Source organism: Cladophialophora immunda (assembly GCF_000835495.1).
Source record: "Cladophialophora immunda strain CBS 83496 unplaced genomic scaffold supercont1.3, whole genome shotgun sequence".
NCBI classification, from domain to species: domain Eukaryota; kingdom Fungi; phylum Ascomycota; class Eurotiomycetes; order Chaetothyriales; family Herpotrichiellaceae; genus Cladophialophora; species Cladophialophora immunda.
In genome coordinates, this window is record NW_015622543.1 from 3,179,287 (window position 1) to 3,204,082 (window position 24,796).

The window sequence follows — 24,796 nt, forward strand, 5'->3', positions numbered from 1 at the left end:
TTGCTGGATGATATGCCCCCGGCCAGTGTCACTGTGAGCATGGACCCTAGCCCCTTCTTCCAGCCTGATTTCCACCTTTTTGGTCATCAAATGGTCGATATCCGCCGCAAAGCAGACGGCAACTAGAGCCACCCCACCAAATGCAATCGAGGAAAGGTACACGGTGCGGAACGACGACGTATACGCGTCCTGCAGCCCTTTCACGGCGGTCGCCAATTGAGACTGCGTCAGTTGGATACCGCTGTCTTTGATGTTGCCGGCGACCAGGGCCGCGATGACTTCAGGGATGGATTTCAAGGCGACTCCGGCCTTGGCCAGAGGGGCGACGATGTCGGGAACCATTCTTTTGCTGAGTACATTGCTGAGGATAGTGGTGAAGACCACCGTGCCGACAGCGCCCCCAACTGTCCGGAAGCAGACGGACAGGCCCGTGGCGATTCCAATGAATTCGTGGGGCACGGAGACCTGGATGTAGGTCAGGCTCACGATGTTGACACCCGTGACACAGCCGAAGAGCAGCACGGCGAGGACGGTCGAGGCCACGTTGCTGCTCGGCGAGACGATCGCCTGGCAACCGCCAATCAGGGTGACGCCGGCCACGTAGAAGGCCAGTTGCCAACGGGCGTGGCCCAGTTTCAGAAAACAGTAGGCCAAGGGGATGCTGAAGAAGAAGCCGCCAAAGCCGTTGGCGCCGGAGTACCATCCAACGACGGCTGGATCGTGGGAGTACAGGATCTGGACCTGCCGTGGCCACAGGATTGCGGTGGCGTACAAGGCCATACCGTAGAGGAAGACGGCAGTCAGGATCAGCGTGAAGCCACGCACGTTTCGGAAAATGGACGGCGGGAAGATGGGCCACTTGAGCTGGACATAAGTCTCGTAGAGCCCGACGAAGATGAGGCGGACAATCCCTACGATGAGGGGGCCGAGGGTACCGGCCGACGTCCTGTCAAAAGGTTCAACACATAAATCGCCCGGGGAAAAGAAGGGGAAGGAAGAAAAAACATACCATGGATATTTGTTGCCGCCGAAAGACAATCCTAGAAGGAACAAAACAAGTCCGGCGATGAAGAAGAAACAACCCACGAAGTCAGTTTCCATGAGTTGGCTCCAGGTCGATTTCCCGGCCTCGTGGATGTACTGGTCAATGGGGTGGTACCAGAAGAAGGTCAAGATGAGAGACGCGGCATCGAGGGCAAAGGGAAGCCAGAATATCGGTCTCCAGGTGCCGTCCCTGGTGAATGCAAATGCTTGATGGCCATCACAGTCAACTGACAAGGCCTTTCAGGAGAGGAGACAAGACTTGGGGAACGTACTGATGGTGGGACCAAAGGCAGGCGCCAAACTGAAGAGGGTCGAGATGATGCCAAAAGACAGACCGCGATATTTCTTGGGAACGATCTCCCCGACCGCCGACCAGGCCAGTTGGCGCATGGCCCCGCTGATGCCGACGAGCACGGTGCCAACGATGACGGTGTTCACGTTGTGAGCCGTTGCCGCGACCGCTGTGCCGATCATGCCAATGGCATTGCCTATCAGAATGAAATTTCGTCTCCCATAGATGTCGCTGAAGCGACCGATGACGGGTGCCAGTGCGGCAGTGCCAATAGGGACCCCGGTGGACATCCAGACGTAGCTTGGGCTGGGGCCTATACACGAATATGTTTCAGCGTCGGTGGCGCCGTGGGGAACCCTAGGAGACCAGAAAGGGCAGAATAAAGAACAAGAGACAACTTACCAATGGCCTTGTTGATATCAGCGAGACCCGCACCGACGCAACTGACCACGAATTGATCCGACAAGTATCCCACACAGAAGGCCTAGGGGAAAGGGGTAGTCAGCTAGCCTGATCACTTATGCAGCAGAATTTTTAGGGGGGGAGGGGTTCCAAGAGCACCAATATACCCATGAATTTCCCAATCGTCAACTGGTACTTGTCATCCTCTCCTGGGTCGACGATGACAGTGCCGACATGGCTTTTCTCGTTTTTCCCCGGATCGTCGTCGGTCCAAGGCGCTGTTTCCGTAGGCACGCCATCATTCTCTATGTGGTTGAATTGTGGGGCATCGGCAGTGGTAGTCTGCTCTTTATCCATGCTGACAATGCTTCCACGGTGATGTCCCAGATGGGATTGTTTGGACAAGCAGTCGAGATAGAAAAATGAGGGAGAAAATCCGCCAACAAAGGTGTTTTCCTTGCAGCTACAAGGACTCATATACACCCCCTCCACTTTGTTCGAGACGGTCAACCTGGACACACGGGACGCGGAGAATGGGAGTTTGTGAAGACCCACATCCTTTCAACGTCAAGCCTCTCACCGGTGGAGACTCGCGGACGAAGCGGTTAATGCGGAGATGGGGTTAGGGCCATTTCGATCGCCGTAATGAGGATGTAAAGAATGTATAAAACCTGGGTCCTGTTGTCTCTTGGTGGGTCATTGTATCGGCGGCCTAGAGATGGACCACGCACGGGCAAAGTCACGCCGGTGGCACAGGCGCTTGGTGCCCAGGAGGGAGGTTTTGTTGTGTGGGTGGGAAGAAAGATGGCTCTGCACTGTTGATAAGCCGCTCTTTTAGCAATCAAGGTGCTACAACCCCTGTCAGAAGACCCGTCGAGATCTTGGCTGCACGAAATCCTGGGGATCTACTCGATACAAGGGGAGGGAGACTAAGGTCCCATGCAGAAAGGCTCCTCCTGCAGTGTCACAGTCCGTCGCCACTAGTGCCAGTAACCCAACTTAAAACAGGACGAGGTATTCGCTTCCTTGCGGAATTCCATGCGGAAAGGTATAGTACATTGGCTGAAAGTCTCGACACCGGATTGCTCCCCAGGTGCGGGGGAACCTTCAAGGCGGGCAGCCAGATCCCTCGAATGATTCGGTATGTCCTCTCAGCTTGCTAGATGGTAGTACTTCGTATTCATCCCCATGGGGGAGCTTGGGAACTAATAGCCACCCCTGTTGTGACCGTGCATACCCGAGGTATATAGGTCCTTGCAGGCAGCCATGTCGTCTTGCGTTCCCTTTCCTTTGATTTGAAGGTTGACGATCCTTCAGTGGTTCCCATCGATGCACTGTCACAGCCTAGGCTAACTTGGACCTGTTTTGGCTTCCCCTGTCATGTCACCCATTCACACCATGGGATATTATCCTCCGTTCTATTACGATACATATCAGACTGAAGACGTTGAGATGTCCTTTGATGGAGGACGGCACCAGAGGCAATATGCGGATAGAGTTCGGCAGCGCCAATGTCGGTAGGCAGAGACCACTTTGCGGATGTCTTGACCCGTCTCAACAACCTGGAGACGCTTGTCATAGCTGACTGATATATGGGACAAGGGCCAGGAAGAAACGCCGAATCGACGACCTGGAAGACGAGATCCAGACTCTGCGTGCCCGCCTTACACAGGTTGAAGAGGAGCGGAACACTCTCCAGGCCATTGTGGACGAGAACGGAGGGGGATCCATTCTGAGAGACGGGGGCACATGGGCGGCGCAGGCCCCAGACGAGGGAGTTTCTTCTATCAACACCCAACAACCGTACACTACGTTCAGTAAGAGCTGCGGTAGTGGCGTCGAAATCCTAGTGCGACAGGGAGAGGAGCGTACCAATACCCCCCTTTCGCAGCAAAGTAGCCGTCTAGAGGAGAGTCTGGCCCTCACCCTACCGATGCAGCCTCCAAGGGGGATCCTGCTACCAGCTTGGACAAGACTCCCGCCCAGCACGCCTACGTCGTGCCCTCTCGACACCGTGCTGGCGGAGCTCGAAATCATCGGCCGCCGGGCAGAGGCCAAGAATCTACGGATTCCCGAGTTTATTTAGCCTGCCGTCCCGGCCATATCACTGCACGAACGCCAACCGAACCACTATGTCATCGCTCCCCCGTGCTCGGGCCTCGCCACCGTCTCGTCAATCCTGGTTGACCACATCTCTCTCGGCATGAAGGCCCAATCCAATCTGGTCCGACTGACCGCACTGTCGACGCTCTTCTACTACGTCCGCTGGCGAATCTGCCAATCTCCTGACACGTTTGGCGCCATCCCTGGCTTTCTGCGCCCGACCTCAGTCCAACTATGCGTTCCGCACCAGCAATGGATCGACCTTATCCCGTGGCCGGCGCTCCGAGACTTCCTCATCCTGCGCCTGGATGGAAGCCAGTATGCACAATTCCGGGACGTCTTGAACGACACTTTTGTGATGAAGTGGCCCCAACCCATATCAGGTTGTGTCGTCGAGGGCAAGGGTTGTTACACCCTCAGCCTCGAATTTCGGCGTCACCTTTGCAACATTGACAATTGGGCAATGAAGCCTCAAGCATTGAAAGAGTTCCCTTTTCTGAGAGAGGTTGTGAATGTTTTGCCAGAGCACTATGAGTTGGACGAATAAAGATATTTTCCTTGCGCTTAAGGGATACCAACACAATACATGCAGTGGCCCCCATTAGCCAGATCTGTTCCCACCGCCCAGGACGAGAAATTCCAATACAAGCTATCTCAACTTGTGTTCGATTATGAACAGACTCACCACAATAGTCAGCGCGGAACACACAGTCGCCACTACGAAAGTGCCGTGTGCACCACTGACGTAGGCGTCAACAACAATCCCCTTCAACCTGCTTCCATCCCGAAGTCCCTGGACCCATCCCACGCTCTCCAGGGCTTTCTTCCTGACGTATTCGAGTTCTTTGCCCGTGAGGTGTTGGGCCAGACTGTGCTCAACCATCCACCTCAAGGTGGCACTGGAAAGGCTGAAGCCGATGGTTCCGCCAATGTTACCGCTGAGGTATATCCCCGACCCAGTGATCGCTATGTTCTCCTGAACTTGCTCGTCGTGATGGCGTTCTCCTTGCTCCTCCACCGGGGTAGCAGGGGGGCCCGCAGTCAACACCACGAACGCTGCTGCATGTACCATACCCGTTCCCAGGCCGCCGCCGATAATGTACATATCCTCGAGGACTGGCATGAAGCCAGGCTCTGTGCCCCAACGTAGACACATCATCGTATATGCACAGACAGACACAAGTCCCGCCACAAAAAAAGGAAACTTGTACCGCCCATAACGTTTGATGTACATGCCAGTTATGAGTCCGCCGACGGTATTTCCGACCACGCTCGGTAAAAGATAGCTTCCCGCGGCTGATGGGCCGACTGACAGCAAGACTTGGAAGAACAACGGAATCGAAAGACTCGCTGCGCCTTGGGCTGCATTTTGAAGGGCAAGAAGACTGTAGGATGTGAGGACCGGGCGCCTGGTGAGAAGCGACGGAGGAAATATCGGCTCAGCGGCCCAATACGTCTCCGTGGCATAGAATAAACCGCCAAATGCGATTGTCCCAGCTGCCAGAACAAAGATTCGAGGATCGTCCCAAGCGAGCTTTTCTCCCCCGAGGCTGAAAATGAGGAGGAGTGCCACAATGGAGAGAGACAGGAAGATGGAGCCCAGAAAGTCGACCATCTTCAGCAGTTCCCAGCTCGACTCGTGTACTCTCTCCTGGTCTCTCTTGGAACTACCATTACCCCCGAGTTTCAGCCTCCATGCCACGAGTAAGGCGCCGGCGGCGGTAAACGAGCCGATGCATGCAAAAGCAACTCGCCATCCCAGCTTCTCGACGACAAGGCCGCCCACGGGGGCACCTAGGCTCCGTCCGATTGTTTGGACAACGTTGACGTAGCTTCGGTAGACTGCCACTTCCCTTAACGGCACGACGTCGGTGATGATGATAGATACGAGACACACAAGACCGGCGCCTCCGGCGCCTCCGATCACGCGACCGACGATGATTTGCCGAATGTCGCGCGAAACAGCACAAATGCAGCTTCCCAAGGCATAGAGCAGATATGCGGCGATCAGAAGCCTTTTGCGGCCGAAGATATTACTCAGTTTACCGTACAGCGGCTGGGAGGCGCACATGGCAAGCATGTAGGATATAAGCAGCCAAGAACCATCTCGAAATGCGTGGAGCTCCGAGGAAATCTGCGGGTACGTGGCGACCATGAAGGTCATGTCCACGTTGGCAACCAAGACACCGGTGAATAGTACAGACAGCATCGACATGATTTCGAACGTCAATGGTTTTTTGGGAGCCTCGTCGCCGCTCGAATCAGACTCGGTCTGCCGATGACAAGTTCAAGTATTAGCTCCAGGTCTGTACTGTCGTTGGGAGACTTTTGCAGTTATTGCGGGATGGCACGTACCGAGGCAGCATCTGATTCCAGACTCTGGCTGTTGTTTATAATCAGCGGAGTTGTCTCGTCGAGTGTGGGAAGAGAAGAAGTCTGCATGGTTGCGGATGTTTCCTTGTGCCCCAGGCTTCCTGTGCGAAGAGGCGAACGAAGAAAACGTCGGGGAGAATGCACAAGGAACAAAGCTATAGACAGGAGTTTCAACGAGAGGATATGGAGGTTGAGAAACGCGTTATGTTCCTATAAAGATCGCCGGCGTATTTGAACAGGCCTAAATTGTATTCGAATTGCTCCAAACTCCATACGCCAGAGGTAGAGGTTCTCAATCCCCTCAAGCTAAGTAGGTACTCAACTGGGGAATCTGCAATGTCACACCCCTCTGTTTATAAAATGGATACTTTAGGAGGACCTAAGGGTACCCGCTTATGCAAAGTCACATGTGGACCCAGCGTTGTCAAGAAACTGAGGCTAGCTACATATTACATACACCCATGTAATATATGGGGTATTTTAGTGCCTGCCATAGGGTACAACTGTCACCTGCGCGATTGGTTCCTCTCCCTATTGTATTTGACTTAAAGGAGTTGGAAGGCTCAGGGTTAGGGCATCGCTTCACGCTGTGTGAGCTGAGGTGAGAAGCTCTGCAATGATGAGGCCTACAGTCATGATTTCACCGCCCGCTTACCTTTGTGCTACTGTCCTACTGCTGGCTGCGCAGTCTCTCGGCCTCGATGCTGCTGTGCCCAAGAAGCCGAACATCTTGTTCATATTGACCGACGATCAAGACTTGCACATGGAATCCCTGGTACGCCGACCGAATGCAAAATCCAGCGAGCGGCATGGACTGGCCCGCTGACTCTGACTAGCAACATATGCCATTCCTGCAACAGCATCTTGTGTATGAAGGGACTTCGTTCTCAAACCACTACTGCACAGTTGCAATCTGCTGTCCGTCCCGGGCAAACCTCTGGACCGGAAGGGCGGCTCACAATCTGAATGTCACCGATGTCTTCCCGCCTTACGGTAAGCCGACACGAAGCTCAAATGCCTGGTTTTGCACATCGCTGACCGTCCATCATCAAAGGCGGCTACCCGAAGGTCGTCCAGGAAGGTATCAACGACGACTACCTGCCAATATGGCTACAAGAAGCTGGGTACAACACCTACTATTCGGGGAAATTATGGAACGCGCACACGGTCGATAACTACGATGCCCCTCTCGTACGTGGCTTCAATCTGTCTGACTTTACACTCGACCCGTTCACCTACGATTACTGGGATCTTCACACGTCGCGCAATGGCGAACCACCCGTCGGCTACCCTGGACGCTATTCTCCTGATGTCACGGCCGAAAAGGCATACGAACTTTTAGAAGAAGCAACGCGGCATAAAGAACCTTGGTTCCTCGGAGTGGCACCGATTGCACCTCACTCCCACGCGACGCAAGACCCAGCCGGCAAATTCGAGATTGGCGCGCCTAAATACGCAGAGCGCCATGCCCATCTCTTCAAAGACTACCGTATCCCCAGAACCCCGAATTTCAATCCCGAGAAGGTAGGCTCAGAGAGACATCGAGGATGAATTGGAACACGTGTAAAATCCGTGCTAACCTCGTCCTCCCGCTTTTAGCAAGGTGGTGTATCCTGGATGAAAGGCCTCCACCGTCTGAACAGCACTGTAATTGCCTATAACGACGAGTTTCAGCGGTCTCGTCTGCGGGCTCTACAGTCGGTCGATGAGATGGTTGACAAGCTCGTCCAGAAACTCCGCCAAAAGAACGTTCTTGAAGACACGTATATCATCTACACGACAGACAACGGATATCACATCTCTCAACACCGTAACAGACCTTCCCTGGAAATACATGTGCCGGAGGCTGACTTGACCCAAGGATTGCACCCTGGAAAAGAGTGCGGATACGAGACCGATATTCACATCCCACTCATCATCCGCGGACCCGGTGTCCAACGCGGCCATGTTTCCAAAGCAGTGAGTTCGCACTCGGACGTTGCGCCGACAATCATGTCGCTTGTCGGAAAGTCAAGGGACAACTTTGACGGATTGCCAATCGACATCGCCGATGAGGCTACATGTGATGCAGAGAGAACGGAACATATAAATATCGAATACTGGGGCTTCGCCGTCCCAGAGAGTATATGGGGCAAATACGGTGATGGCGGATATGACGACAACATCAGCGACAACACGTTTGGAGTGAACAACACGTACAAAGGTCTCCGCTTGATCGGTGAGGACTACAGCCTCTATTACTCGGTTTGGTGCACCGGGGAAAAAGAATACTACGATCTCAAGGTAAGCAGGCGTGAAAGAGGGGCCCTCTAAAAGTTCTCTAAGTCTTGTTACTTAGCGTTTTGGTAAAACAGCTCGATCCTTTTCAACTGGACAATTATTTCGGTGACGATGCGGCTGACCTGACGGCCGCATACGAGCTACAAGGACGTGGGTTTGAGCAAATCTGGCACCGTCTCGACGCGCTCATGATGGTGCTGAAGTCATGTAAAGGGAAGGAATGTACCGACCCGTGGGAAGTCTTGCACCCGCACGGTGACATCAAAACGTTGAAGGATGCCCTGGCTGTCGATTTTGACGCCTTTTACGCCGACCAGGTCAGGGTACAATTTGAGTCTTGCCAATTAGGGTATATATTGGACGCCGAGGGGCCACAGAAGGCGAACGTCTACGAGCAATCGTCGAACGGTTACACGGACCTCCGGAAGCAGCCTTCCTTTACGTACCAGGGTCCGTGGTCCGTTTGGACATGAAGGCAAAAAGTACGAGAGGCCCGGCGTTGCTCAACTAGCAAATAGCCGTCGGGTGGGATGGCAGACGATGACTGCAAAAAATGGTTGTTTCCGGCATTCGACAACCAAATGTATTTGAGTCTACCGCATTCCAGAAATACAAAGCAGTCTCGTGTTCTTGGTCCAATCACCCCCTTGTCGCATTCATACCCGAATAGTTCTTGGGGTTAGATCGCTGCAGTGTTGGCGGGTATCAATTCCTGTGTGCTCAGTTCCCATCCGGTCCAACGGCGAGATGCTCGGGTCTGGAAACGGAAATGGACTTTGGAGAGGTCAAGATTCGCCGCTGAGTTCTATGGTTTAATCAGTGGAGTTAAGGGCGCTTTCCAAAAGCATTCTGATCGTATGAATGCCATTGGCATAAGTTATCTAGATCTTGCTGAATAGCCCTCACCTTCCTGGCGGTTGATATAGGCCAGCGTCTAGGAAAATCATCTAGGCACCTGGCTGCGTCACGTAGTAGCCCAAGTCGCTCCCCTCTTGCTCTCGACTTGTCTTCCCGTTGCCGAAATACGAAAAGCGATTGCCTGTGGTGTACTTGATATCCCAGTCCTCCCATCGCGGCTCCGCCATTGCCTCCAGGAAATGGAGCGCGCTGCCAGGCCAGGGCCCCCAGACCTTACCATCGACCTGACCATTCTTGTACCACGATCGACAGCCACTGGTCCAGGTCAAATCTTTCATCAACGAGTCCTTGTACTCTTGGAAGTCGTCAACCGCCTCCTGTTTTGGCGACACGGATTTAATTCCTTGCCGCTGCATCTTAGCGACCAGATCGAAAATGTAGGACATGGTCCGCTCGAGACACGGCACGAAGGTGCCATTGGCCAGGGGACAGTTTGGCCCGGTGGCAACTGATACACGGTCATCATCAGAAGGTGCTGGGGAAAAGGCCACGTGCGCGAGGTATGAAAACTCACAGAAAAAGTTGGGGAAGCCAGTTGCGCCGATGGAGAGGTAGGACTTGGGCTCATCCTTCCAGACCTCTCTTAGATCTTGCTGTTCCCCAACGACAGGAAAGGCAGGTCGAAAGGACGTATCGAATCCAGTAGCACACACAATCGCGTCGATGTCTGTGTACCGTGTTCCGTCCTCCATCTCCATGCCGTCCGGGGTGATCCTCAGAATCTGTCCCGTCTCTATCGTCACATTATCCTCGGCGAGAGATTCAAGATAATTATGTCCTGGAGTGACCCTAGCGGTAGGTTGAGCACTGGGATATTCAAAGGGAAGGGATATGCCAGGGAAATTCTTACCTCCGGCACCCCACCGCAAAGTTGGGGACGAGCTTGTCCGCGAGGTATGCTTTATTCCCCAGCCTCTGCTTCATGTTGTTGCGGAAATGCTGCATCGCGTCCTTCTGCATCTGGGACTCTTTGAAAAATAGGTCGAAGACCTGGTTCATGGTCGTTTCGACACGCTTTCGATACTCCAGAAACCCCTTTGGATTGCCTGCCCATGCGGATTTCTGTTCCTCCGTAAATACTTGCTCGCGGCCCTCGGGAGCAAACTCTTGACCAAATTCAGGAGTGATCCAGGTTGGCGATCGGTTGAATGACACCAGATGGCTCGCAACTAGGGTAGATAGAATTAGCCTGACAGTCTAGTCATGGTTTTCCTCTCAAATGCATACCAGCTCGTAGGATTGGCACAATCTGAATAGCCGATGAGCCATTTCCAATCACCGCAACTTTTTTCCCCGTGAAATCGAACGAGTCGTCCCATCTAGCCGAGTGAACCTTGTGGCCCTTATAAGTGTCGAGTCCGTGAATGTCGGGCCATTTCCACTTACTGTGCCACTTTCGTTAGTTCGTCTTCAAAGGTTGTTGTCTGAGGGGGGCTGTCACTTACTTGAGAAAACCAGTTGCATTGATGACAACTTCAGCTTGGTCGGTGAATGTACGTGACTGGGCCAAGTCCTCCACCCCGAGCTGCCAAATGCTCTGCTTCTTGTCCCAGACAGCGCCCACCACGCGGTGATTCACGCGTAAATAGTCGTATACCCCATATGCTTTAGCTCGCCCTTGGTAGTATTCACATATCTCGGGAGCCCCCACGTAGGCTCTGGACCAATTCGGATTCCCTTCCCACGAAAATGTGTATCCGTGTGCTGGCACGTCGCAGGCGCATCTAGCATTGAAGCGTCAGTATTGACATTGTCGGTCGCATCGCCCTCCTTTCTGATGACATACCCTGGGTATCTGTTTTCTAACCAAGTTCCACCAACATCGGCATTTTTCTCGTATATGGTTAGATTGACTGGAAGCCCTTCAAAGCGCTCTTTGAAAAGCTTGACAGCAGCAATGCCTGCGATGCCCGCTCCGATGATGATGATACGTAAAGGACGAGGTTGACCGAGTACATGCTTTGGGTATTGGAATTCGTCCAGGCCGACATGGTTGCCGTTCACTTCTGTTGCTGCGGCCGGAGTTTCTGAGACGAACTCCAGTGTGCTGCCCTGAGATATTGCCATGTTGGGAGCCTTAGCACATATGCCGGTGCCGCACGACGCTCAGGATGTAATCTATCTAGCTATCGAGACGATATGAGTTCCTCAAGAATATTCGATTGGGCCACCGATGCATGTTAAAGTCTAGGAAGATAATGATAATTAGCTACATCGGAGGCTTTCGGCGGGTGCAGTTCCCCAAGTCTTGCCGTCATAATACTTCTCCGCGAACATTACAACATTGCAGGCTTCCCTTTGGCAGTGCTGGGGGTCTGCTATCCAGGCCGGGGATGGTGTTGTTTGACCTTAAAATGGAAATTCTCCTCATTGGTGCCTCTCGCCCCTCCAAGAGCTGTTCAACGTAAACCAGCGCTACGAGTGATCCAATGATTTAAGCGGAGTAATAGCACTTCAACTTGCCACGATATTGGTCACTCAAGCCTCTTGGGAGCGGAAACATGCGGAAATCATGACTACTGCTATTCTTTCTTCGTAGTCTAGGCTCAGTAGAATGCGTGGAGAACTATAGCCTCTCCTTGCGGAGGATCCCACTCACCCGCTGTTTTTTCGGAGTTCTTCGATATCCGTTTTAATATTCCCATCTCGAATAGCCGAAGCGGACTTTACTGGTCGTAGCCTTACAACAGGACACAACCAGGCCAGAGCCTGTTGGCATCCGAACTTACATAATTCCAGGAAATTGACAGTCCGTGGGCATTCTGTTCAGACAGAGAGCTGTGGCTTGGACAGACTAGCTTGAACAGTACATTATCCGAATGGCGTCTCTGGATGGTAAAGTGGTCAGTGCAGTCTCCAGGGGTAACCAAGAAAGGAAGCGGTGGATGAGCTTACTAAATGTTGCCCAGGTTGCATTGACTGGCGGCGCCAGTGGCATAGGCCTGGAGACCGCTAAGCTCCTTGCTGAACGAGGGGCCGTTCTCTCCATCGCAGACGTCAATCAACAGGGTCTCGACGATGCTCTCAAAGCTATCAAAGGAGACAAACACATCACGACCGTTGTGGATGTCCGAGACGGCGCCCAGGTTCAGAATTGGATCGTGAAAACAGTGCAGCAATTCGGCAAGTTGGACAGTGGGGTAAACCTCGCTGGTGTTGCGCGAATGCAAGCCCCCATCACAGAAGAAACCGATGACGACTGGGAATTCATGATGGGCGTCAATGGCAAAGGCGTCTTTCACTGCATGAGGGAGCAGTTGAAGCATATGAAAAGCGGAGGAAGTATCGTGAGTGCCTCAATGTGCCCATTTCCATTTCCTCTACCGAAAGAGCGACTTGCTTCAAATCTTTATTTCGCTGGCCAAAAGCTTTCGGGATCTAAGAATGTCGCAGGTCAATGCTGCAAGCATCCAGGGAATGATAGGCTGCGCGAACACGTCCATTTACGCGGCCTCCAAAGCCGTGGTCATTAGTATGACAAAATCGGTGGCAAGAGAAGTGGGCCCACGCAACATCAGAGTCAATTGCATTGCTCCAGGTAGGCGAGATATCCCTCTACCCTTTGCTTCGCGCGCGAAAGATCAAGTCCGTTCATGGATGGGGTTTTTGTCATATTCTCTCCATTGCCCTTCCATCAGGCTAACAAAGGCGTAAAATACTCAACAGGCGTCGTCAAGACCCCGTTGCTGGACCCATTCGAGAAAGGTGGTCAAAAAGTGCCTACTACAATGCAGTGCTTTGACAGGCAGGCCCATCCCATAGAGATCGCCCGAGTCATTGCTTTCCTCGTAAGCGATGAGGCATCCTATGTCACTGGTAGCAACTACCCAGTAGACGGTGGCACGACTGCTTGAATTCGTGGGTGCAGGTGTGAGAAAGCGGGCGAGAGACAGGGCGGAGAATCTAAGATTGGGCCTCTTACAGCGTGGTAGTTGACTGCCTGTCTAGTTAAGACGTAGCTCGAATTGTTTTCTCCCCTCCAGCATCCACGGGTAGATAGACATCAAGCTATTCATTAGGAAGAATCTTTGGAATGCTCGCTGTGCCCGAATGTGGTCTCCAGGTTGCTTGCCAGGTGGTTTAACTGAGAAGCCTTCGGGACTGTAGACGACTGAGGGTCACCCTTGCGCTATTGAGGCAGCAGGGTCTGGCCACTTGAATCAGTAAGACTATCCCATGTTGCGACCTAGTCGGGCAGGTCGTGGATGACATGGGTGATACCAGCTACGAGGAGCAGACACACTTCGACAAGCCTCTCCAACTCGAAGGCCAGCAACACAGCCTCCCAATCATCATATTTTCCGCCAGCCCCGCACCAATAGTTCCGTCTTTTCCGATGAGCCCAAAGCAGTTAGTATTGTTCACAATGATGTGGGGCTGGATGAAATGCGACCTTGTCACTCCCCACGGGGTGATCGTGGAGAAATCAGACATCGAAGCACATGTTGCCCTCGTCACGGGCTCTTGGCAGTCGTTTGGGAGGGACTTAATTGACCTGTGAAGGAGATTCGATGAAATATACCACAAAGTACACGACATTCAATGCAGAGTTCGGATCTCCCGAACGCACAGCAAGATATACGTCTTCGTTTTCTCGCATGATAGGGACCTATTTGACATGCCCAGTAATTATTCGATCTCAATACCCTGAATCATGATAGACTACCAACCCAAAAGCGTACAATGTCCTATAGCAATCTTTTCTATGGGAAAACCACGGTAGGCGGAAATGGCGGACGCGGCTGAAGATGGCTTGGAGTATTGTGCGGAATGAGGGGTTAGACCGCAACCTTCCCGTTGAGCAATGTAAGTGAAGCCAAAAGATCTTACGATACTCCTCATCTTCGCATAAATCTTCCTTTACTCGCTTTCCTCTTCTCAAGCCCTGTCGATAAGGTAGCGAGAGAATCGAAATTTTGGAAAAGTCACAGCCTTGAACGAGTGTGCTGCCTTTTCCCATCAGGTGGCTACTGCTACTGGTCAATTGATCAACTCGGGTCCGTAACGACTACACTCAGTGGGAAACATCATTGCCTTGCCCACACAGGATGACGAATAGACCCCAAGAAGCGCCGCCGGCAATGGAGGCGCACTCCAATGAGACCACAGTCTCCGTGGAGAAGCGAAAACGGCATTTCGGACCAAGGATGATCTTCAGCGTTGTCATCATGTGTATGGGTACCCTCACTTACTCATACGGCGCTGGAGTAATTGCGACTACCATTGGACAGCCCTCGTTCTACTCCTATATGAAGCTCAACAACGGCCCTCAGACGTCTGCAATCATCGGCGCCACGACAGCTTTGTACTACGCTGGTGGTATCTTCGGTGCCTTCGGTGCGAACTTCGTCGCAGACCGCTGGGGAAGAAAGGCATCGATATACACCGGCGCGCTTACTTCGCTTGCTGCGGCCGCTCTCTGCGCCGGCTCCGTTCACATCGCTATGTTCATTGTGTTCCGGTTTCTATACGGAGTCGGTGGCTTCATGCTGCTGATGACCGTCCCTCTGTGGATCACGGAGGTTGTACCAGCAGAGGTTCGCGGGGCATTCGCGCAGTGTCATGGAGTGTGCACGTCCCTCGGCTACTTCCTCTCCAGCTACGTGGGCGTGGGATTCTACACGAACGGCTCCATCAAAGGGCTCAATTCGTGGCGAGGCCCGCTCGCATTAGGCGCTCTTCCGCCAGTGCTCTTCCTCTGCGGCCTGTGGTGGGTGCCAGAGTCTCCCCGGTTCCTGCTGCTGAAGGAACGCACCAGCAAGGCATGGGAAATCGTGCGCCGGTTCCACTCGGCGCCAGGAGACTCGGACCACCGCTACGCACAGATCGAGATGTTCCAGATGAAGAACCAGATCGAGCTGGATCGCACTCTGCCTACCTCTTGGCTCTTCATGTTCAAGACACCCTCGATGCGGAAGCGCATGTGCATGACCGTCTTTATTGTCTTTGCAGTCCTGTCGAGCGGCAACCTCTGCGTCGCGACCTACGCTACCGTGATCATGAGCCATTCCGGCTGGGATCCGCTTGCCCAACTGAATATCCAAGCTGGAATGATGGCGGCTGTTATGCCCGGCATCTTTGCTGCCATATTCTTCACCGAGAGACTTCGGCGCCCGACCCTGGTCATGATCGGTTTACTTGGAGAAACCATCGTACTCGCTTGCTACACGGGCGTCGCGGCAAGTTTCAATCTGGCCGACGCTCAACACAAATCCGCCCAGATTGCCTGCGTCGCCTTGCTCTATCTTTTCTCCATGTTCTCGGCTGCCTTCACCGAGGGGCCAATGTCGTATTGGGCGGCCGAGTTCTACCCCACGCACCTGCGTGCTCGGGGCCAAACGATACAGGTGGTGAGCTACGGAGCATTCAGCATTCTCTGGGGTCAGTCGGGACCAACGGCGATCGCCAACATTGGCTGGAGATTCTTCTTGGTGTTTATCTGCATCACGGTCGTGACTGCTTTCATCATCTACTGGTACTTCCCAGACACCCAGGGCAAGAGTCTGGAAGAGATGGCTCTTCTGTTCGGCGACGACGACCTTGTGGTCGTCCGGCAGCAGGATATCCACGTCGATTCTGATCATCACATCGTTGGTACAGTCCACAAGGACAAGGAGGGACAAGCCATCGTGGTGAATTTGGAGGATATCAACGATGCTAAAGAGTCCGCATAGTCAACCGCAATCCATCTGTCTCCGTACGCCTGATATGTCAAACGAGAACGGCGGCACAGGGCGTTGGCTTGCGAATCGTATAGTACAGAGATGCAGATTGGTGAAATTCCTTGCGCAACAGCGTATCTGATCGTAAAGCGCGATTCCGACCCTAATTATAAAGGGGACTCTACCATAATAAAGGAATTCTCGAGCCGCTTGTGGGGATATCGTTGGCTAAGAATGCTGGCTGCTTTGCAACCGTGATCTGTTGAACTGATCCGTACAGCATGGAGCACGCCGTGACTCGTTCTTCCGCACGCACTTTGCCTGGTGTTGCACGATAACGGCGGATGAAGATATCCTCTTGCTTTATGGATTGATCCGCTTAGGGCCAACTATACCTACCGGTCCGTGGTCTGACTTACTCCTTGCACAGCTTGCCGATAACTGTCTTCATTCACCTTGTCTGTGCGCTGCTCAGAAGGCCCGCCTTAGCTACAACAGAGGCTTCCTCCATCACCCTACTCGGCGCTGTTCTTCCCGACCCGAAAAGGACGGTCCCCCATCCTCCTTTCACATCGCCTCCACCCTTGCTGGATGCACCATGATGGATGCCCAGTCGATATCCGATCACCTGGAGATCATGCAGCGCATGATGCTGTGGCCCGAGATCGTTGACACCATGTGCCTCGACCGCCTCCCCGAGCTGTTCCTGCCTGACCTCGTCTGGGACTTTGGCGGCGGGACGGTCGACCACAGTCTCGCGGCGGTGAGATCGCGGATCGAAGCGCACTTCGACACCCCGAACTCGTACTGCGCCGCGACTCGACACGACCTCTCCAACCACACGATAAGCGCGTTGGCCGGCGACCGGGCCGAGTCCAAGGTCAACGTCTTCGCCGCGCACGCGGGGAAAGGCCCCTTCGCCGGGCAGGTCCAGCTCACGTGGCTCACGTACAAGGACAAATGGAGGCGCGTGGAGGGGAAATGGTACATTGAGCACCGGACGTACCGCATTCAGTTCACCCAGGGGCCCGACGACATAGTATACAGCACAGGGAGGGAGACCTGGGCCGAAGACGACCATCGGCGTAAGGGTGATACGCATTAGCTTGATGGTGGCAGATGGTTATCATTGTTTCCAGATGTGTGAATTTAACACCAGTGGAGGGTTGCCATGGATATGACTACTTTCATAACCCACTGAAAGAGTTGTCGCGATTTGAGTCCAGATTATCGTTTAAGAGATCCCCCTTCCCAGGACAAAGCTATTGTCTCGCAGATTCTACACAAATTGACCTCATCACTGTGACGTTGCGTAAAGACAAAGCCTGAACCATAGAGATAGCCATAAGCCCCGAGCTCGGAAAACTGAGCTCCCCTGCGAATTCCCAAATGCCAGTCGTCGCACTTTGCCGCCGTACTTGGCTTTTTTGAGAGCAGAGATGAATTCCGCCCATTCGAGATCCCCTCGCCACTTGGCCTGGAGAAAAGGTTCCGCCATACGCTGGAGTGTACACGCGTGTCTCGCCCGCGTAACACTAGTGTGATTGGCGGAGCTTATGAAGCAAAGTGGTGGACTGATCCAAACAGGAAGTTTCCCAATGGGGCGGATACACCGTAGCCTAATCAACTCCGCCCGGGCAGAGTGGGAGGGATATGCTCGAAAGACACATCCTCAAAATGAAGACGCTCTAGAAGCACGATCTGATACGGCGTCTATCTTCCTTGCCTTGAGCAACATTCCTAGATACAGATCCTGGGCCTTCTGTACCAGCTGCGTTATTGTCGAAGCCGATATCGACATGGGATCCATGAGCTCCGAGAAACAATGGGAGGTGATGATCGTAGGCGGTGGCTTTGGAGGGATGTATCTCCTGAACAAGCTTCGCAAGTTCGGGTTCGACGTACACCTCTACGAAGCGGCGAGCACATTCGGAGGCACCTGGTACTGGAACTGCTATCCGGGCGCCCGAGTCGATTCGATCGTGCCGACGTACCAGTTCTCGTCCGACGAGACTTGGGACCAGTGGGAATGGAGCGAGGCGTATCCCAAGCGCGAAGAGCTCGAGGCGTACTTCCAACACGTGGGGAAGCTGTGGAATCTGCACTCGGACGCGACCTTCAACTCCCGCGTGGTGAGTGCCCACTGGGACATGGTGCAGAAAGTGTGGGTGTGCGAGATCTCGAACGACCAAGAGAACACGACGACCATAGTCAAGACGCGCATTCTGCTCTTCTGCGCCGGGCTCGCAGCTGTGCCGTATAAGCCGCCCTTCAAGGGAGTCGACGACTTCAAGGGAAGCATATACCACACATCTCGATGGCCGCGCGACGGAGTCGACCTCAAGGGGAAGCGGTGCGCCGTGATCGGCACTGGAGCAACGGGGGTTCAAGTGATCCAAGAAGTCGGCCCCGTGGCCTCGCGGCTCACGGTGTTCCAGCGGACGCCGAATACAGCGCTGCCGATGGACCAAGCGCCGCTGAGTAGAGAAGACAACAACAAGCTCAAGAAGGATATGCCGGAGACGATCGAGCTGGCCAAGGCCACCTGGGCGGGCTTTCTGTACTCCTGGCACGACAAGAGCGCCATGGAAGACAGCCCCGAAGAGCGCGAAAAGTTCTACGAGGAGTTGTGGAAGCGAGGCGGCTTCGGCTTCTGGGTGGGCAACTACAAGGACACGTCGTTCACGCAGGAGGCAGCCGACGCCGCCTACGCGTTCTGGCGCAAGAAGACGGCCCCGCTGATCAAAGATCCGTACAAGAGGGAGAAGCTCTGCCCTGAACAAGCCCCGAACCCCTTCGGCACGAAGCGGATTTCCCTCTACCGGACCTATTTCGACGTCTTCAACCTCCCCACGGTGGACCTTGTGGACGTCAACGAGAACCCCATCGACGAGATCACCGAGAAGGGAATCCGGCTGCAGGACGGCCAGGAAATCGAGCTCGACGTCATCATCTTCGCCACGGGGTTCGACACCATCACCGGCGGCCTCACCCACGTCGACATCCGCGGCACGGACCCGTCTTTCACCCTCGGCGACAAGTGGAAGAAGGGCTGCCAGACGTACCTGGGGATGTGCAGCAACGGATTCCCCAACTTCTTCTGGGTCTATGGGCCCCAGTCGCCCGGACCGTTCTCGATCGGACCAAATTGCATCGAATACCAGGGTGACTGGCTCACGGACATGTTGCGCGACCTCCGTCGGGACCAGGTCACCACGATCGAAGCCACGCTCGAAGCCGAGCAGAAGTGGAGGGAGGGTATCCTTGCAGCGGGCGACATGGGTCTCTTCAAGTACGCAAAGAGCTGGTGGTTCGGGGCCAACATCCCCGGGAAGCCCAGAGAGTGCTACAACTACATGCTCGGGATGCCGCAGTACAGAAAGACATGCGGGGAGGTCAGAAAGAATGGATATGAAGGATTCCAGCTGAAGCAAGGCTAGATGGCGGTATATATCGTTGGCATTTCATGCCATCGCTGTACATAGATAGGCAGCTTTTGACTTGAGATTCCAATTGCGATTGTTGGCTAAAACTTGCTTCTCAATCACGTCCTTTCGCTCGAGTATACCTCCCAGCATTCAAGCTTCCCATCCTTTCGACGACAAAAGCTTCTTGACCCAAGCCGCAGACTGTTTGAAGTATTCAGTTGTGGCCTCCAACTGCGGGAATGTGTAGAATCCATGAGGCAGCCCGGGAAAGAGCTCGACGTCGACGGGAATACTAGAGATAGAGGTGCGCCAATCAATCAGCCAATGTATCATTACAAAGGGCACCATTCTTTATCGTCCCGAGGCACAGCTTCAAGCATACCCTGATTCTTTCAGCCGGTCGGCATATGCAAACTCCTCGTCCCGTAGCGGATCCAAACCGCTTATTTGAATCACTAGAAGAGTATCACCCTCGTGGTCAGCTCGATGTATTTTGCACTTCACGGACTTTCTTGCGCTGCAGGCTGGATAACATGAGCAAAACGTTCAAGGTCACTCACATGCAGGGGGCAGTCCCTCAACCGACTCTACCAGCAGGGGGTTTGCATACACATCCGGTCCCGTGTCGGGGTAATACTCGGCCCAACAGTTGAGCATATTCTCCTCTCCCAGGATCGACGAGTTCTTGTTCTGCCGGAAACTGTTATACTCATACCCTTTGTCCCTGGGGAAGTATTTCGGGTGGCACAGGACCGGGCTGTTGAGCAACTGTCCGATGATACCGCCTTCGTTCTGGTCCCGGGCCATGATCGGGAGGACGGCGGCCATGTTCCCACCGGCGGAGCTGCCGCAGGTGATGATCATGGACGGATCAATGCCCAAGGCTGAGGCGTTGGCTTTGCACTGCTCAACAGATGCGTGCTCGTCAGTAAACCGAAATAACGCCTTTCCGGCCAGAATAGAACGAAGAAGGTTCGAGTGTTTGAGCGCGACGCGTGAAAAAGTCAAAATACTGAATCGAGGGATTGCAAACTGTCAAAATCATCCATAGTGGGAACGATGAGAAGGCGAAATAACCGTGTCAATAGGTTTGTTGATGAGGCTATGTGACCCTGCAAGGCTGCGTCGGCAGCGGTCGTCGGGCCATCAGTGAAGGAAAGTATATTGAGAACCTTCAACACTCTCAAGAGCGAAACGGCCTTCTCTTTTCGCAAATATAATACCTCAATACTCAACTGTTGCGGGGCTGCTATCTGGGATGAAGCATGTACACGCGAAGCGAGAACGTTGACGGAAACTCACCCATATAAATGCGTCATAGTAGTCGTTCACCTGCTGCGGAAAGCGGTGCTTGGGAGCTCTAGAGGACAACTTAGGCTTCATGATCGAATGCACCCTAAATCCGTTGGCGTACTCACAGTCTGTAGTCAACGCTGGCCACCACAGCGCCAGTCTCTTTCGCAGTGTAGCGGCAAACGCCCTCTTCCACCGCATGGTCGCCCATCATCCACCCTCCGCCATGCGCGACGAGCATAAGCGGCGCGCGGTCCCCTTTCTTGCCCATAGCCTTCAATTTCTGCGTGTTCTTGTAGATCTTGAGCTCCGCCTTGTGACCGTCTCTGAACGGAATCGTCTCGAAAGTCACCTCCAGGTCCATCGGGGTACCCTCGGGCATGACGAGGGGATTCGACTTCCATGCTTCTTGATACTGTTCGGCAGGAAGATCCCAAAAGATGCGGAAACGGGCGTCGCATTCTTGCTGGATGGGCGCCCAGACGGGGTCGATCTGAGAGAGCCAAGCGTACTTGAAGTCTGTCGTCGGCTGCGACATGGTGGGTGGCAATTAAATCCTGTCCTGGCCTTTTCAAACGAATATAAGAAGCAATCAGCGCACTCCTTCTGGGCTCTGGAAAGGAATGGGATACTTGGTGTCTCGAAACCACCGTATCCAGTCCCGATCAGGGCAGATGCTATAGCCCCCCACAGGAGAGGACGGGCATATATCAGTCATGTCTGACCGCCGTATCACGAGGTGGGGGACCGCAATAGCTTGGGTGGCCTCCTGGAGCTGTCCTGATGAGTCTAAACATATCGCGTAGCATATTCCGCTGCCACGGCTGACCCTATCGGAGAGCTCTTGTCGGCTATGCAACACAACGCATATCCTCTAGCCAAGGGCAGATTCGACCAATAGGAAAATGTCCACCGAGAGGGTCATAGCATCCCTTTGAAGACAGCAACACATTGATGGATTTCGGGGCGGCCGCATAGCACGGATTGTGCGGACATAACTGGCAGAAACATGGACGTACATCATCAGGGAACGGATGGAGACGGTCTGGACAGACTAAGGTCTTCTCCTGAATATGCAGAGTCCCATCTATGTAGGAGCCAGCAGGGGCTCAACCCAACCGCTTTAAGTGTGTCCAAGCATATACAGACCGTGCAGTGGAATCCAGAATCCGTCTTGACTGGGACAAAACAGTACCACCATTGCGCATGGGATCCTCGCTGGCTCCTTTTCTTCACTAGGTATTGACTTAGCCATTTTTGTCAGACTATGGCTTCTCATCCCCCTCTTCAGCCAACAATATCCTCCATAGTCGTGCCCCTTCTCCCTTGCCGCCGTTATGACCCCCTCTAAACGCCTGCCCCACGACATTGACCAACACATTCTCTCTTCCCATCTTCTCCAAAAACAGAGCCTCTTGGCTTCCTCTGGGGAAGCAACGCTTCCATTCGTTCCAGATCGCGTAGGCCTCTTGTGCCCAGGCTCGAAAGGATTCGGCCTCAATGATGGTTGGAGTCAAGATTTCGCGGGAAGGGAATACGCCCCATGTCACTGCGTTCACCGTGTTCGAGGGTGAGGCGGTCGATGTCGAAGTAGAGAATTTCTGGTCTGCAGGTTGCAGAGGAGAGGCTGGTTTGGTGTTCTCCTTCTCGGTATCCGTCGACGACGGCTTGCTTTTTCGAGCTTGATCCCGAGCTACGAGTTCACTGCTTTCAAAGACTCCCTCGGCGTCCGTCTTCATCCAACCGAGCACATCACTCCCATACTTCATCAGCCGTGGCCGCAGCTTCTCCTCCCACTCGTCGCGACCACAGAAGAACTCCACAAATGCCTTTTGGAAGACAAATCCTTCACCTGGAGGTCCCCAGCCAAAGATAGGATCAGATGAAGGGGCGCCATCGACAGCGGGTTGCGAGGCAAGGGTCCAGTAATTCTGCTTGCTGATGAGGGATTGGAGCTCAGCACGAATCACGTCCGTCTCAGCGCGTAGCGCACTTGAGTTCTTGGGGCCATCGTCCGAGGCCGCCCCACCAGCAGAGATCAGATCTGGGTCGATGTCATCACTCCATGGTACAGCCATCAACTCCCCCAACACATGGCGTCTAAACAACTCCGTGACGTCTTCTCTGCTCCTCGGGTAGCCCCATAACTTCCTCGCCATAAGCGGACTCACTTTCAGACTCGGTCCATAGCCATCAATCTCCCCAAAAGCAGGTGAGTGAGAGGGTCCCCAACGGCCATTAGGAAAATCGTCCCAGGTTGCTTCGCGACCCAAAGAGCCTTGTCCTTCAGATATGAGCAGGCTATGCCGCCGGGTAGGAGAGGCAGCAGGAATGCCGGTGCCGCGGTCTCTTGCTAGATGTTGAGATGTCAGCTTCAGGTTGGGACTGGGTCCCCGGCCAGGGGGGTCGGTGTCCGAGTCAGGTCGTCGGGATTTTGTTCGAGGTTCGGCCCTCCCATCTGTTATTACACGGTTGTGAGGCTGTGCATTGACAGAACTTCTTCTCCGCCGTATGAAGCCAGAAGGTTGCTGGCCCTTTTCATTTTTGCTATCCACAGGCCCAGTTGTGACGATAGTCGGAGGATCTTGCTTGCTGTCGACAACAACCACATCCGAATCAGATGCCGAGTCTCCATCTTTGTCTTCAACACTCCCCTCACTCGAGATCGAGGGAATCAGCCCTGTCCTCTCTAGAATGAATGATACACTCTTCTCCAGATTCAGAGTATAGAAATGAAACCCTCTAGGAAGAGCTTCCGGCTGCGGCAATGTCTTCATTTCTTCAACCAGCTCTGAAAGGATGTCGACTCCGACCCTTTTTACTGCCTCATCGTCCGATTTCACACGTTCGATCCGCTGGGAGATTTTCTCGGGTAGTTTGGCGTGGCTAAGCTTGGTAATTCGTTTGATGATCTGGTAGGATTGGATGGGCATCAGGCCAGGAATGATGGGGATCTTTTCGAACAACTTCTTCCCGTCTGGATCAGTGTACCCCCGCAGCCTCTTCTCATACGCGGCGTAAGCCTCGATATCGTAGGTGAGCTGGGTCATGATGAAATCGGCGCCGGCCGCGACTTTCTCGGCAAGGTACGGTAAATCATGTTCGACACTCTGTTTCCCCTGCTCCGGGTGTGATTCATCTGCATGGCCCTCTGGATAACCTGCGACACCGACTGCAAAATAGCCGCCGTGTTTTCGCCGGATATATCGTACCAAGTCCGCAGCCCATGTAAACTCTTGGTTACTCTCCGTCCCCGAACCACCACTGCCACTCTCACTATCGTCTGCGGACGTAGCATCCTTGTACTCTTCCCGAGGTGGATCTCCTCTCAAGGCCAAAATGTTTCTAATCCCAATCTCCTTGGCGCCCTCCAATGCCTCGTCAATCATAGACCTCTTCATATTCGTGCAGGTCAAATGCAGTACAGTCGTGAGTCCAACTTGTCGTTGACATACTTCGGCCAGTTCGAGGGATTTTGTAGCTGTAGAACCCCCCGCCCCCCAGGTTACAGTAACAAACAAAGGGCGCAGCGCCGTGGCCATGCGGGCAAGACGAGCTTGTAAGTTGGAGAAGCCAGAGGACGTTTTGGGAGGGAAAAATTCGAGGGAGAAGTAATAGGAGGAGGCAGGCAGAGAGGACAGCAGCGTGGGCAGACGATCATCGTGTTCGGAGGCCATGGTCGGTGGTGTTTGGTATTTCTCCTTATGTCGTCTGGTCTCCCAAGGAGGCTCAGTAGTCTGCAGGGTGCTGCGAGCGCGTTAAGCAGGATGGTCGTGTGCGCAGAGCAATTCTTGAGTCACGGAAGATGTCTGAGGAGTTGTTGAAGTGAACTTTGGCCAGCTTGTATGTCATTGGTCCCGCAATCATGTTCCCATCCAGCAAGAAGGCAGATGATGTCTCTCTCTGGGAGTTGCAGTGGCCTTACTCACAATTTCCAAGCTGGTCGCGGGTGAAGTTGTGGTAGAAGACGAGCAAAAGTTGCCCCGCGACAACATTTTGCC

At 53.7% G+C, this 24,796-nt stretch overlaps 5 protein-coding genes across 5 annotated transcripts; 3 read left to right on the forward strand and 2 right to left on the reverse strand.

Moving 5' to 3' along the window:
• Positions 1–3,136: 3,136 nt before the first annotated feature.
• On the forward strand, positions 3,137–3,824 carry PV07_05540 (uncharacterized protein; the record flags this gene model as incomplete). Its single annotated transcript, XM_016392448.1, has 2 exons — positions 3,137–3,255; positions 3,341–3,824. 2 exons carry the CDS (start codon positions 3,137–3,139, stop codon positions 3,822–3,824), a joined length of 603 nt encoding a protein of 200 aa, XP_016249967.1.
• A 117-nt stretch (positions 3,825–3,941) lies between these two features.
• PV07_05541 (uncharacterized protein) lies at positions 3,942–4,388 on the forward strand (the record flags this gene model as incomplete). The annotated part of the gene is made up of 1 exon (XM_016392449.1): positions 3,942–4,388. The coding sequence occupies one exon, from the start codon at positions 3,942–3,944 to the stop codon at positions 4,386–4,388; it is 447 nt and encodes a 148-aa protein (XP_016249968.1).
• A 102-nt stretch (positions 4,389–4,490) lies between these two features.
• PV07_05542 (uncharacterized protein) lies at positions 4,491–6,283 on the reverse strand (the record flags this gene model as incomplete). The annotated part of the gene is made up of 2 exons (XM_016392450.1): positions 4,491–6,113; positions 6,197–6,283. The coding sequence occupies 2 exons, from the start codon at positions 6,281–6,283 to the stop codon at positions 4,491–4,493; spliced, it is 1,710 nt and encodes a 569-aa protein (XP_016249969.1).
• An 8,177-nt stretch (positions 6,284–14,460) lies between these two features.
• Positions 14,461–16,086, forward strand: PV07_05543 (uncharacterized protein; the record flags this gene model as incomplete). Its single annotated transcript, XM_016392451.1, has 1 exon — positions 14,461–16,086. The coding sequence occupies one exon, from the start codon at positions 14,461–14,463 to the stop codon at positions 16,084–16,086; it is 1,626 nt and encodes a 541-aa protein (XP_016249970.1).
• A 5,648-nt stretch (positions 16,087–21,734) lies between these two features.
• On the reverse strand, positions 21,735–24,761 carry PV07_05544 (methylenetetrahydrofolate reductase). Its single transcript, XM_016392452.1, has one exon. It carries the CDS (start codon positions 24,470–24,472, stop codon positions 22,061–22,063), a length of 2,412 nt encoding a protein of 803 aa, XP_016249971.1. The 5' UTR covers positions 24,473–24,761; the 3' UTR covers positions 21,735–22,060.
• Between the last annotated feature and the right edge of the window lie 35 nt (positions 24,762–24,796).